The sequence below is a fragment of the Alligator mississippiensis genome, chromosome 3 (genome assembly GCF_030867095.1).
Source record: "Alligator mississippiensis isolate rAllMis1 chromosome 3, rAllMis1, whole genome shotgun sequence".
In the NCBI taxonomy this organism is placed as follows: domain Eukaryota; kingdom Metazoa; phylum Chordata; order Crocodylia; family Alligatoridae; genus Alligator; species Alligator mississippiensis.
Window position 1 is genome coordinate 294,595,768 of NC_081826.1, and position 20,864 is coordinate 294,616,631.

The window sequence follows — 20,864 nt, forward strand, 5'->3', positions numbered from 1 at the left end:
TTACTTATTCCATACACTTTAAAAAACTTGCTCCTAGGCTTTGGAAGTCAACAGTTTATTCACCAGTAGGCAGTTAATAGCTTTCACTTAAAGGTTTTACTTGGTGTTTTCTATAGGGCCTATTCATTACAGAGCCTAGGCATTCAGAATTCAGACTGCTTAATTCCAAATGATGCGTCTATGAAACAAGTTTGCCAGGTTCCGTATAGTTACTAGAAACTCAGTTGAGATTGCTGATATATGTGCTGCTTAGATTTGCCAAACAGGCATCTGTCTAAAGGAAAATGCATTGAGATGCAAGTCATTTCACACAGATCATTAAACAGATAGATATAAATCTATAATAGCGTAAGAGAGAACTAGTCTCCAGAGTTTTCTTTAAAATGATTACTAAATTAAAATGCTTCCAATGCAGATACCATACGTTTTTTAGTACTACCTTTCAGTTGCTGTCTCAAAGAAGGTGCTACTTTAACAATGAGGCATTGTGTTTTCCAGAAGGAAGATATGTCTCATTATTCCCCAGCATGAAACACAAAGCTCATAACCCATTTGAAATTATGGGACCATTTTGAGCTTTTTGTAAAATAAGTTCTTAGAACTGGACTGTCATTAAATTTAACCAATGCATCATTAACACTCTTTAGTTAGGGGAAAAAATATCTGAATTTAAATCCTGTGATACTTTTAGAATGGGGTGGGCAAAATACGGCCCGCGGCCAAGATCTGGACCACCAGGCGATTCTATCCGGCCTGCGGAGCCCCTAAAAAATTTAGTAAATTAATATTTATTTGCCCCAGCTCCCTGTCAAAGCTGGCTGGAGCCAGGGTCAGTAGGACCCAGCGGGAGCCCTCAACAGGCTTGAGCAGCCCAGCCCCGCCCACCCCCAGCCTGTTCCCTGCTTTCCTGCCCCCACCCTGCTCCAGCACCACTCCCGGCTGCATCCCCGGACCACAGAGCACAGGACTGTGCTGGTAGGGGTGTGTATGTGTGTACACATGTATTGGCAGGCATGGGGCAGAGTATGTATGTCTGTGGGCACAGGGGCTGTGTGTGTGTGTGTGTGTGTGTGTGTGTGTGTGTGTGTGTTCAAAGGGTGAGTCCCACACGCACACCCCTCCATGCACATGCACCTACACCTCCCCTTGCACTGCCATACACAAATCCCACCCACCCTCCCCCCATACCCACCCATAACCCACATACCCACACACCCACAAACCTATACCCACCCCCCACAATATACAAGAATAAGATTAATTTTAAGTTGTTGTGAAGTCACCTCTGCATATACTAAACAAACACATGTAAATCAGGACATTTTTTTTTTTTTAAATCAAATTAATGAATGTTGTAGATGATCACTTTTTAGAATATAATTTGGTATTTTTCTGGTTCTGAGATGGCAAAACCCCTTGCTGAAAGGAGTACTGCCGGGGGCAAGGAGAGGCACTGCTGGTGGCAAAAGTCAGGGGTTAGGGGGTGGGAATTCTGGTCACAAGATGGCAACCAGGAAGCAGGGCACCTGTCAAGGGGTGAGGCTACCCATGCAGCCCTTGACAGCTTGCCAAAACTCAATAAGCGGCCCTCTGCCCAAAATAATTGCCTGCCCCTGTTTTAGAATATTAGGTTGCAGATACACGTACTAAGTTGACTTAAAATAAGGTGACTTAACTAAGTTGACTTAAGTTAAGCCATGTCAGAGTGTACACATGTACAGCTCCTTGACATGGTGGCATCCATCTTGCAAGTTAAGTCAAATTAATTAATGCAACTCATGATTATACACCTCGGAAGTGTATTATCTTGTGCCACACTTAAGTCAACTCTGCTCCACATACATGTGTACCCTTTGATAGTTAAGCTGACTTTAAAAAGTTAAGTTGACTCAACTGTCACAAAGTTAGTACGTGTGTACACACCCTTAGCGTCTACTTCAGATATTAAAAGTACATTTAATGTTTCATTTTTTCTGCACACTAAAATATATAGATTACATCATCTCAGATATTATTATTGCCCTTTTCCCCTCTAAAATCAGACTTGAACCAAACTATTCCAAGTCTTTTATAGGGCCTTGTTACATATTACACTGTGAGCTGCAGAAGTGTTGATAAGCTTACTGCTAGCTTGCAATCATACCTTCATTTTGAATGGTACATCTGTGTGGAGTGGCCACACCTTACTGGAACAGGAACTGGGTTATGCAGATCAATAGATAATCTTGCCCTGGAGTGGCATAACTTTGAGCTGCATAACAAATGCTTAAAGCCACTTAAAGGTGTTAATGTGTGGACAATCCAGGGGTTAAGAGCTCCAGGAGCCACCCAAAAGTAATGCATAACAATGTCCACAGTCTCAACATGCAGACTGAACTACTTACTTAAACACATAGAACATTTTTGCAAGATCAGAGTTGCTAACTACGCACATTTTGTTGGCAAACTTGTTAAACTTTTATTGTGAAATAAGCACTGTGTGTCCTTTTTCCATAATTCTGAAATATATACAAACCATTTCAACTAATAAAAATCAAGTAATTTACAAATTTCACCAAGATCTCAGAATATGTTTCTAATGATTCAAAAGTCTGAAGATAGTAAGAACATTATAAAACTTGCAAACAGCTAAGAATGCCATGGATTAATTCAATAAACTCTCTTCTATAATGACATTTTAATTCACACTCATTTTGGGAGGCCCATTGCTCATTACTGTCTAACTTAAATGACTAGGACGCATAAATTGATTGTGCAACAAAAACATATTCTTGCAACATGCTTTGAAAACATTTTTTTTTTTTTATTTCTGTACTAGCTAACCAACATTTCAATGAAAAGTAGGTAAATATTTCATGATGGCACCCTACTCCCCAAATCAGCTTTGATGTGCATTGCCAGAAGCACATGAAGTTCAGAAGAGCAGACATGAGTTACAGAGTTGAAAAACTAATTCACAAGGGAAAAAGAAAAAGAAGAACAATATATACATACTTGTGTTTTGCTATGTAATGACTAAAATCAAAGAAACATAGAAAATCAGGGTTGGAAGTTCAGGAGGTCCACTAGTTCAACTCCCTGCTAAAAGCAGGACCATCCCCAACTATATCATGCCAGCAAAGGCTTTGTCTAGGTGGGTCTTAAACACTTCCAGAAATGGATATTCCACAAAATGGTATGGAAGGGGAAAATATAATCATCTGAACACATGGGTAAAGAGACGTAATTTATATTCAGATTCTAAAAAGGACTTGGGTCCCCAAAACAGAACTAAAGGTAGACTCTGAATGCGTCAGTGTAAATCTGGAACAGTATCTCCCCTCTGCTCCCCTTCCTCCCCTCCCCTACAAATAAAAAGTAGTGGGTGCCTGCATATTAGGCCCAGAAATGCCATCCTCCAGGTGTCCCGTAGTAGACTTCAAAACCCAGAATGAAGCATCTCGGTGTTTTTCTAGCACCTCAAATGGCAGATGCCAGAATTCTGTCATAGCTGCTGCTGGTTTTTCTTTTTTTTTCTTTAAACACAGCTGCCAGAAGAAGTGGAAAAGGTGTCCACAATTTAAAATGCTACTAAGAGGAGCTCTGCTCAAGGAGACCAAAGTTCAATTATTTCTTCAACAGCAGCAATGGCATAGCTACTCAGGCAGCTGAGGGAATGAACTGACTTAATGGATCACTGTTCTTCATTCCACAGGTGTTATTGATAGTCTCTCCTTTCTAATAGTCTTGATGTTCCACTAATCAAGCTAACCCTTTCCTGGCAATTTTCCTGTCTTTTAGTTACTCCTGGTCTCTCACAGAATATTCTTAGTTCTTTTCAAAATTGGAGACTATGGAGACCAGTTTGGTTAAGTAGGTAGCTGAGATGAAGACTAGGTTCTGCTCCTGCTCTATACAGCCACAATATTGGGACAATCCTTTTTTCTTCATTCTGGATTTCCAAAAATAAGGTGCACGTCTTATTTGGGGGCATCTGATATGTGGCAAAATACAGTAATTTATTATGAGATAAAAACTAACTGTGCCACAAATGCTTTTTTTCCCCCAATACAAGACACAGAATTTCTACTGAGGTCAACTTTCAGAGATCAAAAGAATAATTAACACACAAACCAATCAATAGTCAATACATTCCACACGACATTCTTCATAGTAAGAGGTAATGAAGTGAATATTTTTTTAATTTTATATATATATATATATATACACACACACACACACACACACACACACTTACACACACATATATATACACACACACATTACACTTACACGCACACATACACACACACACACACACACACACACACACACATATACTTCTGAAATAGCAGCTTTTGAAATACATCTTTGAGCTGCATAACAAATGTTTAATTAAAAGGGTTGGGGACTTCTGCTTCCTGTTCACTTATTCAAGCCTGTCACCTTGAAGAATCAAGAGAGAATGTTTGGATAAAACAGAGCAACTATTGCGTCTGTAATTAAATCTTTCTGAAGTTAGTTCTGTATACAGGGAATAAGAGTAAAAAATTAATATTATTTAAGTTGGCAAGACAGGAACTTCTAAAACTCATGTGCATAAAATAACTTTTTAATAACCAAATCTGATATGGGATTAAATAAATTAATGATCAATAATTTACTTTTAATAAGCAGCTTGTTTTCAGAACAGAACAATAAGAGATAATTAAGTCAAGTAAGCTCCAGCTCATCCCTGGTGTTTTAATTCCTCATGTTGCATTTCATAATGTACAAGCAAGTCAAGCAACACCACTGAACACATTTTGAAGTGTCAAAGACCATCTCCTGAAGGAAGTCATTCTCAGGCTTAAACTTGACTTCAACTGGTATAATCTCGTGGAGAACCATTGAATTCAACAAAGGCAGTGACAGCAAAATCAGGCTGAGACACTCCTGAAATATTTGACTCAAGTTGCTATTAAAGATAGGATATTAGTAGATGGACAATTGTTGTGATGCACTGTGGCCATTTCAGAGTTACATATGTTTTGTTTTCTAAACTTCCATCTACAGATAGAGAGAGGCACATTCAGTGGAAATACTCAATGGAAATAATTGCATATTACTTTACTGTGGATTCTGTAGTCCCTAAACCCCTTCTTTTTAACATTAAAATATCTCAAGGGGTCCAAAATCTTGAGTCACTAACGAAGGGCCAAATATGATAACTTCCCCAATGATATTGTCTATGTTCAAAAAGTAGCAATAAAGTTCCAAATGAAGAGTGAGGGGCACAGGTAGACTGGAGGGTTGGCCTCCACTGCCCATGGGACCATGTTACCACTTACTTTATGACTTTGAAGAAGGCCTCACAGCTTAAGCCATCTTACTGGAACTATTCACGCAATTTGAGGAATTAACTTTAGATCAATGGATAAAAGTTATGAAAATGCAGAATGTAATATTGAAAAAAAATCACACTCTGAAAGCTTAGGAGGTATGAGACCCCAAGTCAGCTAAAGCCATGAAGTTGCAAACAACCCTTGATGTGAAACTGCAATTAAAAATGACAGCCCAATTTTAGGAATAAAAGAAACCAACTTTAATAAATTATCGAACAAACCTCTATAACAGAACTGGGGAAGACAGAACAAAGGTTTAAAACACACTGGGTGCATCTACACAAGATGCTACAGTGCAGTTGCAAAGAGATAAGGTGCTAGGGCTGTGCAAAATGTTGACGAGTGTTTTGTTTTGAACGTGTTTTGATGCATTTTGACCTCGAAACAGCAAAATCGAAATGAAACAACAGCCTTTGAAACAGCTTTGAAACAAAATTAGGGCATTCAAAATGTTTCGAAAGTTTCAAAACATTTCGAGTTTTGAAGCAGCCCGGTAGCGGGAGGCAGGAGACAACCAGGGTTGCTCCGTGCCTCCTGCCACTGGACTGAGCTCCGTGGGGCTGGTGGAGCCACTCAGAATGCAGTCCAGGCTCTCCCCTGCCTCCTGCCACTGGGCTGCACTCTGAGTGGCTCTGCCAGCCCCCTGGAGCTGAGCCTGGCGGCAGGAAGTGGAGGAGAACCACTGCCCAGGGCTGCGTTCCAAGTGGCTCTGCCACTGGTTCTCTTGCCACATCCTGCCACCAGACTGAGCTCTGTGGGACAGGCAAAGCCACTTGGAGCTCAGCCTGACAGTGGGAGGCAGGGGAGAGCCAGGGCTGCATTGAGCGGCTCCACCACAGGATCTCCCGCCACCTCCCACTGCTGGGCTGAGCTCTATGAGGATGGCGGAGCACCTCGGAGTGGAGCCCAGTGGTTGGAGGCAGGGAGAACCAGGGCTGCGCTCCGAGCGGCTCCACCAGCCCCACGAAGCTCAAACTGCCCTCCCAGAGCGGTTGGACTCCTCCCAGTGGCATGGGCCCTCAGATCTGCATGCAGAATGACAGGAGGCTGCCGCTGCTGCCTGGTGCCAGCAGCAGCACCAGTCTTCTCAGCAGTGGTGCAGGCTGCGTCCCTCGCCAGTCCCAGGTGGACACAGAAGTAGCAAGGGAGCAGCAGCCTCCTGTCATCCTGAGCAGATCCAGGGGCTTACACCCTGGGAAGAGTCCAGCACAGCCCCACAGCTCTCCCGGGGGTACAGGCCCCCAGATCTGTATGCGGGATGACAGGAGGCGGCTGCTGCTGCCGGCAAGTCACACGAGTTTTGCTTGTCAGCACCTTGAGGTACAGTTTCCCAAAAGCCCCTGCATCTATCTCCTTGAAACTTGGTAGGCTTCATGCCCTCAGAAGGGGCTGCAATTTTCATCTGAATCAGGCTAGAAATGACAAAGTTATAGGCATTTTCATGATTCCCCATTATAGTCTATGGGCGAAACAGCAAAACAGCAAAACAGTTTCGACTAAACAGAACGGAACAGTGCTTCGAAACGAAACGAAACACTGTCCCTTTGAAACAGAAGTCAAAACGAAACAGTGCTGTTTTGCATAGCTCTATAAGGCACCATAGCTTGTTGCTAAGGTGCTGTAGTGTCTCTAGGCATGAACCGTGACAGTGACGCTAATGCACAATACTAACGAGCTACTGTGCAGTAGCATTTAAACAGAGAAACAGTTTTGATGTACCAGCACAGTAATGCTGGTTACTGAGCAGTCGTTTAGTACTTGATTAAGCAAGTACTAAATGACTGCGCAGTAACAACATTTCATTTTGAATAAAGCAAATTTTAGATTTTTGCAAATTTCTCAGTTTATTTTACCTGTATATGCTTATCAAGCAAAGTATTATGGTATCAATTGATGAACTAAACATTTAGAACATCTAGCCATTTATATTTGGTGAAAAAAATGACTGTCAAAGAGTACTACTGCACCATTTAACATTAGTTAACTGTTTGGAAAGCCAACTCCTCTCCCTTTCCTCCAGCCAGTATTTCTATAGATGATCAATACCCACCACATCTGGCACTTAGTCCTCTTGCTGTTACTTCTTACTTCACTTCAAAAATGTGTTATTTTGATTCCCTTCAGTTTGGTTTCTTTCCAACCCTTGGGCTACATGCCTCCCTCCTCATAAATGCTGTACGTCCAATTTACAGCCTTTGCTAAATAATAGCTACAGTATCACTGTAAAGTTGAACAGTTATAAGCTACTGCAAGACCGTTTCAGGCTGGACATAAGGAAGCATTCCTTTACTGTCCGAGCCCCCAAGGTTTGGAATAGCCTGCCATCGGAGGTGGTTCAAGTACCTACATTGAACGCCTTCAAGAGAAATTTGGATGCTTATCTTGCTGGGATCCTATGACCCCAGCTAACTTCCTGTCCCTCAGGCAGGGGGCTGGACTTGATGATCTTCCAAGGTCCCTTCCAGCCCTAATGTCTATGAAATCTGTGAAATCACAGTATAGCAAAACAAAATTAACTGATACACTAGACTATTGATGCTACGCACAAAACAACCCTGCTCTAGTTAATGTCTCCCTTGTTCCATGGGGCATTTTTGCAACAATCCCCTAAACAAAACCTGCGTGGTTAAATGTACCTGTCTTTCAGAGTTTCCCTTGCTCAAAATCTGACCTTCTGCTGCAAACTTTTTGCAGATTCTTGGTTTTTTATTGTCTTCCGACATATTTCTAGAGAAGGGACGAAACAAAAAAGCCACCCAGAACAGCTGTTATTTGTTTTTGTCAATTTAGTCAACTACTTCTCCACCAAGACTGCTGCTCCTGAATATACTACTTCTTTGAAATGTCTCAGACTTAGACATGACAATGCCTGAAAAATAGCCTCGACTAAAAATCAGAGCTGAAAAACACGCTAAGTCTGCTGGGGATCGGCATCCCACTTTAGCAGCTGTCAAGGTTTTTATGCAACGTGACATCATTTGTAAAATCTTTATTTGAAAAGTTCTTGGAAGTTAGGTAATTTAGTTGGAAAGAAAACCTCTTTCAATGTCAGCACTTTCCTGAGCAATCTGTGTAAAGTTAAGGCCGCCAACATTTTTGGACCCCTGGCAGAAATCATTCTCGCTCACCCCCTCGGTTAGCAGGAAGTACCGTCTGTAAACACTGCATTAAATATCTGTTGTAAAGGTGACTGAAAAACCCTGCGTTCTACAAAATTCAATTTTCCTCCTTCGTAATACAGTGTTGCAGTCATATGATAAATGGTATTTATCTCTTATCTCTGACCATCACACTTGTGCTTTACCTTCTAATCCATCTTTTTGAGGCTTGTGATAGCACCTCAAACAGGAGACTAGCTCTGAATCAGAAGTGTGCTTCGATTATAATAAAGACACTCAACTGAGGCTCCAGAAATCATAGTTTTATTTCTGTTCCTGCTACACTCTTTCTGTGTGACCCTGGGCTAGTAAATATGAACACCAGTTCTCCATCTTCAGAATGAAGCTTTTTATGTCAAGAAGAGTTGCTTTAGATTATTGCTTGAGGTATTAGAGGCATGTTTCTGTTCCTTTGAATCACCTACAGAGTCTGGGGCCTGGAGCCCATAAATGACCTGGACATCTATGAGTTTGATGCTGTGACATCTAACTTCTAGGTAGTCAGTCCCCACAGTTCAGTATTTATATAATACATGCTGGATGTCAGATGCCTCTGAAAAACCTGCCCGATGAGCAGACTAGCAATGGAACAGCCTCTGTCCCCTTGGGACCAGAACCCAAACCCATTCCTGAGTCTAGGCACCTACTAGCAGGTCCACAAAAGGATGTCCTCCATTTAGTTCCTGGATGCCAGGGGAGCTTCACGGGGAAGAGATTCTGCGCCGCTACAGCCTGGGAAGTTCTGGGCACACACAGAAGCAGATTTTCTGGGACTGTTTAGGTCAAACAGGTAAACACCAACTAAGGACAGGCAGCTGCTGATTGGAATATATATTATGATATACATATATAATTCTGCTCACACTTTTGAACCTCCACCTTTGTCCCATTTACACACTTGCATCTTGTTTTGAATTTGGCCCATGGTAGCTAAAGCCTTTATCCTTCAATCTATAATACATCTATGCACACCAAGGACTAAGCAAGATAAAGACACTGTGTGAGCAAAGGAACTTGCCCATGAAGGCCAGCTTAGAGGACTATGGTTGAGGAAATGAGGGGGGAAATATGGGAATATTTTCTTTACATATCTAAAACATTCATAGAATAATGGAAAAATAGGCCTGGAAGGAACCTCAGGAGGTCATCTAGTTTAAGCCCAAAGATTGTATGCATTAATGCCCAAAGATTAATTAGGTAGGAATGATCCAAAGAAGGATCATCCCTAACTAAGCCATCCGAAAGAGGCATCTGTCTAATCTATTCTTAAAATTGCACAAGAAACCCTCATTCACAACTGCCAAGCACAATACCCCAAAACATCAAGAACATCCCAACTTGCCATGGGTAAAGCAGAGGGTTGAGGGCACTGTCAATGTCCTGACCTGCAAGGACAGAAGTATTTTATTTAATATACTCAAGGAAGCAGAGCATGCCCATCACTACAAGAGGAAGGCAAAAACCCGCACTGTCCATGCCAGTGCTACAACAGGGTAAAATGTCTTCCTGATACCAAATTCTGATCCCAAGAATAATCTTTATAAAATACAAGGCAATGGCAGAATATATGATTATATGGCATGTCTAACCATGAAGGAAGTGTGTATTTATATGTGTATATGGCTCCATTACTCTACTACATAAGCATTAGCTACAACACAGAAATACCCTATAATTTGGATTATTATAGAGTATTTGATACCCTATAATACAGAAGTAGCTAAGAAGGTGGTTACATTTGTGACTGATTACCTACACTAAGGTGGGAATTGTTTTTATTATGAAATATATCATGAAATTTTAGCTTTAGGGAATACATACAATCTCTAAATCAAGGGGAAATTTGAATTCTCGAATAAATGAAATTCAAGGAGTCTTTAAGGCTGCTTGTTTCCCTATCTAACAATAAGTAATTTAATAGGCCTGATCCCCGCACGACCACAACCAGGACCTAATTGTTGTGCATGGATCTACTGTGGATGTAACCAATAAAAGTGTCTCAATAAGTGGAGATGTTCCAATAAACCTGCCAAGTGCAAGCAAGATATAAGAGCTGCATCTTAAGTTTTGATGCCTACAGTTTTGTAACAGCGATGTGACCTAGTTCAAATTTTGCAAGAGGACTAGGGTTATACCAGGGCAGTACTTGAATTAGGAACCCACACAGGAAAATTCAGTCAACAGGTTCCCCCCTCCAACCCTTTGAACTCACTTTTTAATAAGTGCTACAAGCAACAGAAGCTGGATGAGCTGGCTAACGTCATGCAATAGAAGAGGTCCTGGTCATTTATGGTGCAGTTGGTTATTTAAGGATGATTATGTATTGGCCAAATACTTAATCAGCTACTCTGCATACCCAGGTTTCTCTGCCAGGATAAGCTGAATTTGCAGATGGCAAGATTTTTGCCTTTTTTTTTTTTTTTGGTAGGCTACCACTGCTGTGATGATTTTGACAATTTACTACCTCATATAAATATTAACTAATATCTATAATACATTGCTGAATTTATCCCCTGAAAGTTAAGCCATGGTTAAAGGAAGCACACGTTCTATGACAAAAACAGGATAATCGAAATCCCATTTCCCCTAAAGTTTTCAAAATCACCATTGAAAGAAAGTGCTAATCTGATAACAAAATACGAACGCGTGCGTGGTATCTACATATCCATCGGAAAATCAAAAGTCGCATTTCAGTGTTGCCATTCGTGGTGAACTATAAATCCCAACATGTCTAAAACAGACAGGACAAATACGTGTCTGAGCAGGAAAAAAAAAAAAAAGAGCCTGTAAAACCTGAGAGAAGGAATGCTTCTTGTTACCATTCACATGACAGATGCAGATGTTAAGAACCAGTACAGCAGCAAAAGCTCAAATGTGATACAGAAACATGGAATAAATCAGTGCCCATTTGTAGTCCTTGGATACTGAGGCACGGCCTAGGGAGCAGCTGGGCCAGGCACTGTATCACTAGAGAGCAATTTCAAGGATAGCTTACAGATGTTTGGGGTGGTCTTTCCAAATAAGCCTAGCATTGAGAGTATTACAAGATAATGAATGGGTAAGATTAGTTTTTAAAAGGCTGCTCTTTTATGTTGTGTAGCGTTTACTAATTTAGCAAATCAACTTAAACTGTGTGCACTATTTTGAGAACAAATACAGTCCTAACAGCTTTCCCTCCATCTCATTCTCAAATCACCTGCATCAGGCTGCTCAATTCTAAGACAGCAGCATAGCCACACTTGTATCTGACATAATACATTTTTTAACAGCCTAGTTGCTTGGAGGCCTGAAACCCCGATACTGATATGGGATTTCAACAGGTTCAAAGAGAAAAAAACCTGCATCCATTCCCAAACATCATGCTCGGGTCTCCACTCCTGATAAGACACCACAGGTCTCTAAGTTAGTATAACACTTAATGAATGCAAGTTCTTCAACTGATTATCAAGAGACATTTAGAGCAGGGTTTTAGCAACCTATGGCTTCTGAGCCAAATCTGGCCTGCAGAGCCATTGGATCCAGCCTGCAGATGTGGGACTTCAGTGGCATTTGGCAGCTGGCTTTGGGAGCTCTACCAGGGCCACTGGGAGGCCCAAGCACTGGCAGCAATCAGATCCTAATACCCACCCATCCACCTCTGACCTGGGGTGGGTCACTATGGCCCACAACGGGGAAAAGGTTGCCTACCACTGAGTTACAGCAACACCAAGGTCTGAGCATTTCACCTTTGCCATAGTCAGGGCTCTGCTAGCCTGATAAGCTCCCTTTTTGTATAGCTGCAGCAACTCATGTCAGGGCTACAATCAGATTGTCTCAATACTTAAAGGGGGGAAAGAAAGGAAAACAAATAAATAAATAAAGATATCCTCAAATGCCTTCATAAAAGGGAACAGACGATGTTTCAACATTAGTTGTTTCACAAAAGTCACTTCACAACTTGTGATGTTCGCTCCTTTTAAAATGTGTTCCACTGAACACATTATAATTCATATTCACAACCAGTAGCTCTTTCCGAGGCAGCAAAGGGCATATTGACTGATGGCATTCAAGCGTCTGCATTAATAAAGGCATCACTTTGTGATCCAACAATGATGGGCTGGTGCTGTTTAAAACTGCATATATTTTGCTGGAAGACAAAGTGTCCCATTACACGATTGCTGCCACAATGCCTGATCTGAGCTTTGGAAGCAAGAAATTACAACGTGTAGAAACTGATGACAGTTTATAATGCATCTCATTTCGAGAAGCAGCAAAAAAAGTTACCTGCTCTTAAACAAAATGACTGTTCTTGCATGCTGTCATTTTAAAATACCTAAATATAATATTAAATCCTCCAACATTCTTTAAGTTACAAGTGTTTTTGTGCATTTTATACCATAAAATATGTTTAATTCATTATTCCAAGGGGATTGGTAATGATGGCTAATTGTCCAGGACTGACTAATTAGCACTAGTTAGCCATTTTGCAACCATTCAATGCCATGTATTTTACATGCCATCTCTAAAGACAGTAAGAGATGATTTTTTACATTTAAAATGAAGAAAAAGGATTACAAAAATTCCAAATGCAAACTGTACACACTCTGGCTCACTGAAAATTGTATGATTATGCAGATAAATGCTTAATGTGCAATCTTTTACTACAAAAATTCAGAGTGCTCACTACATAAAATGACATGATTATGATGGAGGAAAATAAATCACAGAGTTTTGCTTTGCACTCTTACATGCATTCATTGCCTAAATAAAAGATAATTCTGCAAAAAAAAGAATGGTTGATCTTCTATGTCTTGTTGAGCCATGAAAAGCTGAAGAATATGCAATGCTTTGAGAGAATCAGCAGGCTTGACAGGTGCTGTGGAGGGCACAGATCAGCATCTTTTAAGCCGACTAGTTATCAGAAGCAAATTCCTTTGCAATTTAATAGAAGTGTAGATTTGGAAAGTGCTTGGTGTACAAATCAATAGGACTTTGGCATGAATTCACTGCTCACACCACAGCGATGAGTTATCCCAGTGACTAATTAATCACTGTTCTGCAGATGTTAAAATAACTACTCACCTAACTTTTTATATTCTTGATGTTGCAGAAAGATTTTAGAGACTGAAAAAGGGAGAAAGTCTGAGTTGCTTAATTTAAAGAGTCTGAGCTTTTAAATGCGATTAGGTTTCCCATCACAGTATCACTGAGTTTCTTTAAAATACGTGTCACAGTAGCAACCCTTCAGCTTACTAAATTGAATTAACAAAGTACCAGTAACAGCACTAACTAAAATCAGTCACTGGTAAAACTGTGGAAGACTATAATGAGAAGCCAGACAGTATTTTCATTTTGCTTACTTCATGTCACGTATGCCATAATACGTTGTTGTATTGTCAATTTTATGTCTTCACCGTATGTTTCTTTTTCAGCGAAGACCTAAAAACCTGTCATTTATAGGAAAAAAAAAACAAAAAGCACACAAAAAAGTAAAACAGAACAAAACAACCCTCCCCCCCACCAAGAATGCACTTAAAACAATCTGAAAAAACTGTCTTTTATTTATGTATTTATATGGCTTATTATAAATAACTAAAGATGGCAGTATATCTTTTAAACTCTGGGGAAAATTTTCAAAAAGTTAAGACAGTTACAGCAGACAGTTACAGCAGGCAAGAGCTATCTAAGAGCTGTAGCCTATAAAAAGAAAGCCAAAATGGTTCCTGGGAAGGAGATAAGCAATGGAAGTCAGCTAAATCAAGTACGTACTGCCTTATTTTTGGCACTTATTGCCAAGGAGCATTTGAACTGTTTTAAGTGAATCTTAGGGGACATTTATGGCTACACACTTTATGCTGCTAGGCAAAGTATGTGCTAAGTTTCCCATCTGGAGAGAAAAGGCAAACTCTAGTCTTTAAACACTTAACTCAATGGGACTCCTACACTGGTAGAAAGCGTAGCTCCTCCTAGCAAGTCTGTAGGATTTGGGATTTGAGAGGTTCTCTCACTGGTCAAGAAACTGTTAAGGAAAAGGTACACTTAAAACCACACTGCTACTACTTGATGAGATACAGACAAAGGTGAGAAGAATATAAGACAAAGATGTAACATGGATATGCACTGCCCTCTGCTGCACATCTTATGAAAAACGCTCGACAAAGCATAAGTAAAATTTAGTATTACCTACCAACCTAGTTAGATCTCTCTTTCCTGTGACTGAGTGTACAAAAACTAATAGACAGTAGACATCTTACAACCATAAAACCCTACTTACAGTTGTCATCCTATGCAAGAGGAAGCGATCCACTTTAAGACAGTGGCTTTTTTGAAAGCAACCTTTCATACAAAGCTTACAGTGGGAATAAACATTACATCCAAAAGCAGTCCTGTCCACTTACCCTCCCAATTTCAGCGTTAGCACCTTCACTTCCTTTATTTTCTACAGAATTTTTCATACACTATTTCCCTGCACTGTTTGTGTTACGAAAGTCTAAAGCAAACGGAGATGTGAAAAAAGTCTAAACACAAGAAAGAATTAAATGTTGCAATAAGCACATAAAGCCTTATGCTCTCTTTCAAATACTCGTTTTGTTTTCAAATGTATACAGTTTGAACTGAATATAAAAGCTCTGGGATCCAAACAGCTATAGATAAAACTAGCTCAAATTCTTAGGTAAAAGACAAACCTGCAAATAAGAAGATCTCTCAAGCTCGGCTGCAAAACAGCCCCGCTAACAGAGCTTCCACTGCATCCAAGCTAAGCAAGCTTTGAGCCAGGGACCCAGTCCAGATGCCAGTCATAGCCTGCATTATGCTTAAGTGCACCACTGGCCAGAAAAGGAGTTTACACATTCTTTTAGGCATCTCTTCAGACATTTTAAGTTTGTGGAGGGGTTTCAGTTAAAAGTCTTATTTAAAGACAAAACTAGAAGTATCACATTAACCTTACCAGCATTAATAGACTTCTTGTCTCCATTACGTGTCAAAATTGAGGCAGAAAAAAAAAGTTTACTGCAACAGGATTTACCTATTTCAAATCGTATATGTTTGAAAGTAAATTGTGATCTGGCATCTGCATTAATTGTACTTAATTAGCTTAGGTTAACTGTAATTTCAAAAATCATCAGCCCCGATCCAAACGTTAACTCTCATGAGTTGGAATGAGTGTAGTAGTAAAACTAGTTTACTACAGAAATCCTTCTACTCCAATGGGAAGCAACCTGTTTGAGGGCCTACAAACCAGCTGACACATGTGCTTGTGATGGTCACATTCATTCTTCACATTCCTAATAAATTCTATTAGATGGATTTAAGCAGATAACTGGACTGAAAAATATATCATTAGAAAACAAAAAAGTTTAAATGTTGGGTTGGGGGTTTTTTTGCACACAAATGAGGCATAGAAAGATTCTAGCTAATCTCTGCAATTCAAAGTTTTTACTCAATTTACAAAGACAACGTACAGCACTTTCAAAATTCAGAACGTTGATGGATGTGTCAGAATGATGCACTATCACCAGTCACTACCAGTTAAGGTTGCACAACCCTATATTCGCATAATTTTTTACTCTTCTCAGTTTAGAAAGCTGCTGCCTTTCATGTTCAAATAACATTTGTTTTTAGATTCAAGCTAGTTTATTTATAGCTTAAACAAGAAAAAATTGCCATTGTTTGAATATAAGGAAAACACATTCCCTCGCAATAGTCATCTTTGCAGGAGTTAAAGGAATGAAATGTAATGGTTTTTTTTTCCCATGTTCTAGAGAAATAATTTTGATTCCTCACTTTTTTTGTTATGAATCCTTGAGCAATTATTCTGCAGATATGTAGACAAGCTGGCTCAGATACCTGCCAAGTTTATAAAATCAGTAGCTAAGGAAGGCTAGTGTGCAGAGGCAAGTTACAACTGCAGGCAGGCTTCACTTCTCAGGATGGTGTGTATAAGGTTGGGAGACAAATGGTCCAAAGCTCTGTTTCTATCTCACTGAATGATTGTCTTTAATTCTCTTCACTTCATTTCCTATATTTATTAGAACTCCTTATGCGTTAGGAAGTCAGCATATGTGCTCCCTGTAAAATATGGACAGCAACAGAGAAGCAAACGAGAGGCAGCTAGCCGTGTTAGCCTGAGAAGTCAGGGCAGGGGGCACCTTACAGACTAAGCTAATAGTTTCAGAAGTGACTAAAAGCAGTTAGGTCCCTAAAATACATACCTTAGGGCAAGATCCAAAAAAGGATGTAAACTTCTGACCTGGAACTTTAGCAGAAATCCTCAAGACAACTGGACAGCTGCAATTTACCTTTGTCAAGATGTGCCACAGATTTTACCCCTGAGATGCCTAGGTTCCTGAAAGTATTTTTTTATCTGTGCATAGACAGAGGTATTTGAGTTCTGACAGGATGGAGCAAATCAGGCTGCATTTCATATGTAAGCCCAATCAAAATGCAAAAATGCAATGTTCCTCCACCCGAGACCCCTCAGGAGGTTAAATCTGGTAGGTGTGCTCCAAGAATGCTTAAAGCAAGCTGAGAAGATTTGGGCTCCCTACAAAAATGCAGCAGTGACTACTACTTGGCTGGGGAGGAGATCGTGTTTTTTCTCAGGTAATAAATTAGTGGCTAGAGGACTCCTCTAGGATGTGGAAGACCCAGGATCAATTCTGCCCAAGACAGAGGGTGGGCAATCTTTCCCAGCTGCAAGCCAGGATGATCCACCTGGGGTCAGAGGCAGATAGGCACTAGGGTTGCTGGCAGCAGTGCTTCTTTCTGCAGGGACACAGAAAGAGTGCCTGTAGCCAAAGCTCCCCCCACCTCTGCAAACACTGGTGATGCCACAAGACTATGAAATGGATCCAATGGCTCTGTGAGCTAGATCCAGCCCATGCACTGTTCACTGCCAAGCCCTGGCCTAAGGGGATTGAAATCCACACCTCTCACCACTCACAGGAATGCCCTAGTTAGCAGGCTAAAACCTAATCAAGGTTCAAGACAACTTCTACCCATACAGCCTAACCTGTGCCACGATACAGAAAATGTAATGCTCACTGGAACAAAGAGTGCTAGAAGAAACCTGACTGTACCTTGGTGGTTAATGTCCATCCAGGAAGACAGAGACCTGGCTTCCCATTTATTTTTCATTTCTGGAATTAGTGTCCAACATAAAAAGGGTTTTTAACACAACAGAATGAAAGTGAGACTGTGCCTATACCTGACCCAGGAAATCAAGACAAAATGCAGCAAGTTAATTTTAAACTAGGATGAAGCAAGAAAGCAAGAAGAGTAGGGATGAACATGATAGCCCTAATGTTAAATGATACACTAGCCTGTACTATAACTCAAATACAAGTTTGAGTTAACTTTAAATATTGTTTTCAAATACTGGTTGCTGATGCTTTCAACCTTTGCCCATCTCAAATCAACTTATCTGGATGTTATGATATCTGATCCCCTGGTTTCGGGATGCTTAACCCTGTGATTTGCCATTAATTTAACACGCTGTGATGCACTACACTACTCCACTCCTGCAAGATCTATAATTATGGAAAGACACACGAGTGCTTCTGGTCAAAGAGTAAGCATTAGAGCTGCAAGGACTAACCAGAATAATTTTGATTATTGTACCAAGATGCATCTACTATCAATATAACTAGTGCTAATAAGTGTTTAAACTTCTACTGTATTTGGAATGCAGTCGAGCATGTAATAGATGCCAAATCTGTCTGCATAAAGTCTTTTTACAACAGACACATGCAATTAATCGATCTTGAAATTGCTTTGAGATTGGGTGTTAAAGAAGCCTATGAAGTACCAATAACAATCTAATGAAAAATTAAATTGTTTTATAAAACCGATTAGGATTTTTTTGAACTGGCATTACTTTCTAATTACCCAATTAATTGTACCATTGTTTTTCGGCTTCCTCAGAAAACAGAATGTGTGCTTACTGACACCGTTTTAAGTTATGTGCGCCATATTTCCTGACTTTAGGACAAAAAAAACAATTAGAAAAGTGGTTAGAAAAAAGCAGTTCAATTTCATTTTAATCTATTAATGTGATGTTTCCCGAACAAGGCGCTTTTCAGTCAACACGCAAGATTTTGTAATGAACTAAAACGTAGTCCACTATTTTCAGAGAACAAGCATTTTATTATTGTTCCCATTATTTATACATATGTCTACCGAGGGGAAAAAAAAATCAATTGTGCAGCCTGTTTTTAAAACTGCAATTTTTCCCCCCCTCAGTATTCAGAAAAAAAGGCATGATACAAGGAAATAAAACAGGGAGAGAGTACAGAAATAAGCATGCTGCCATCTGCACTTGTATACCAGCTCTAACACACTCCATTATGTATGTACTTTCAAACTAAAGCTTACCTTGCTAAATCAAGTATGACCTTAGATGTTATGATGTCTCCATAAACAGGAATGTGATTTAATATAGAACAGGTTTATCAAACGTTATGGCTGTAAGGTAAAATGCAGTAAAATGTTGCCAAGATGTATTTGCAAACAGCACTGAAGTAGTTGATTTAAAATAAATTACCTGTTTTTGTTAGCAAAAGATTATCCAGATGTCTGTCTCCAACTCCAAGGATATAGGTAATCACACAGTAACCAGCTGCAACAACAAGTAAATTATAAAACTGAAATATTTCAACTTCTAGAAGTCGTGTTTCATACCACTGGTACTCATATGCATGTTGATACGTTATCACTGAGATCACAAGAAGGAATGTGGTAGAGAAGATAAAGATCATGTTGGGATTTAAGGAAATGTTTTTGGAATAAAATTAGAGTGACATTAACAGAAAATGAAATACAAAAATATGCCATTAATAAATATTTCTTAGTATTTCACTTGTATATCATTACTGTAGGTTATGCGTATACATACACCATACCCATCTATATAATACTGGATAGATACAGGACTATAATTTAAGTTATGAGACACTCCATTTTTCCAGCATTCAATCAGTATAGTATTACTTTAACTTACATAGGACTAAGAAAGGTACAAATAAAAAATTCAAAGACATTCAGAAAATGCTTGCTTGCTTACAAAGCATGTTTCAAGTACCGTATATAGGACTTTTGTGCCAGAAATATGTGGGAATTAAGAATCGATTTTAGTGGTGACAATTACATTGCAACTATGGCTATAGAGAGGCATTCATTTCTACGGCTACAAATTAAAAAAAAAATAGAAATCTTCCCACTCCATCCTGAAAACACACCCTTTCCCCCCAATCAGGGTCCCCCTCATCAGGGAAGGGTGCGGGGGAAGCTGGAGAGGAGTCTATTTGCCACTGCTCTCTGAGCCTTCCCTAGACTGGGGTCCCTCCAGTCTTGGAAAGGCCTGGAGGGGGCAAGGGGGAAGCAGCGGCAGAATCCCATCTCTGATTGGGAGAAGCCAGCAGTGGGGAAATGCACAAGGGAAGCTATAGCTTAACTCCTCCCAATCAGAGCATTCGAGCATACTGCATTCATTGTAGTAAGAGAATATTTCTTGCAAGGGAGATCTTCCATGTGTCAACCTGGAAGATTGCTCTTATGGATGGGGCATACTTCTTCCACAAGGAAATCAATAAATGCCTATGGAATAGCAATTACTACTGGGAGAGCAGTGATTCTCCTGGTACAAACTAACACCTGTGCATGGCCCGTGTCCTCAGAGATCACTAACAATGTGCACAGTAATGGCATTACCATAGCTAGTAGGGTCCAACTCAGCCTTCCAAAGGGTGAGCCACTAACATTTGTGGAGAAAGCACTGGAGTCATGCTGCCAGGTTAATTTTGAACCAAAATATACATTTTGTCTAAGCAGATTCATGCATGATTTTTTTTTTCAATTGAATACCACAGGAAACTTTGCAAGCTATACCTGTTATTTATATGAATGCTTTAACACTGTGCTAGAAATAAACAGAAATCAAATTAGTCTATTCCCATTAATGTCAGACAGGAAAGTAGAAAAAAAAAAGAACAAATCGCAAAAGATTTTAAAATCAGCTTTAATAATTTAACCTTCTACCTAACACCGATAAGGGATGTAATTTATCTCTCCCTGCATTATTATGGCCCCTAGAGGAAAGGAGAGACAGGAGAAACTGTCTTTCAAGATGGTTTCTAGGGAGAAGAGGGCACTTAATTTCCACCAATCGCTTGCAGGAAAGACAGAAAGATATTACAATACTCTCATCAGAAAGTGTTGATCACTTCTGGGGCTGCACGAACCTCTCTAATACAGGTGGCTGCAATCTCATTTATGCCATATGCTCTTTCCCAGAAGGATTTTTCCATTGCCAGGGTCTGCACCAACAGAAATAGGAGCTCCTTGTACACATTTATGTATTTTCAGT

The 20,864-nt window shown here is 40.0% G+C and overlaps 1 protein-coding gene across 2 annotated transcripts in view; it reads right to left on the bottom strand.

The window, feature by feature from the left end:
* The window catches only part of PIK3C3 (phosphatidylinositol 3-kinase catalytic subunit type 3), a 130,111-nt gene that overhangs the window by 45,545 nt on the left and 63,702 nt on the right, over positions 1–20,864 (bottom strand). For both annotated transcript variants that reach the window (XM_014593937.3, XM_059725305.1), the window contains exon 21: positions 19,044–19,118. In XM_014593937.3, coding sequence (XP_014449423.2) covers positions 19,044–19,118 — 75 coding nt within the window. The remainder of the gene's footprint in view (positions 1–19,043; positions 19,119–20,864) is intronic.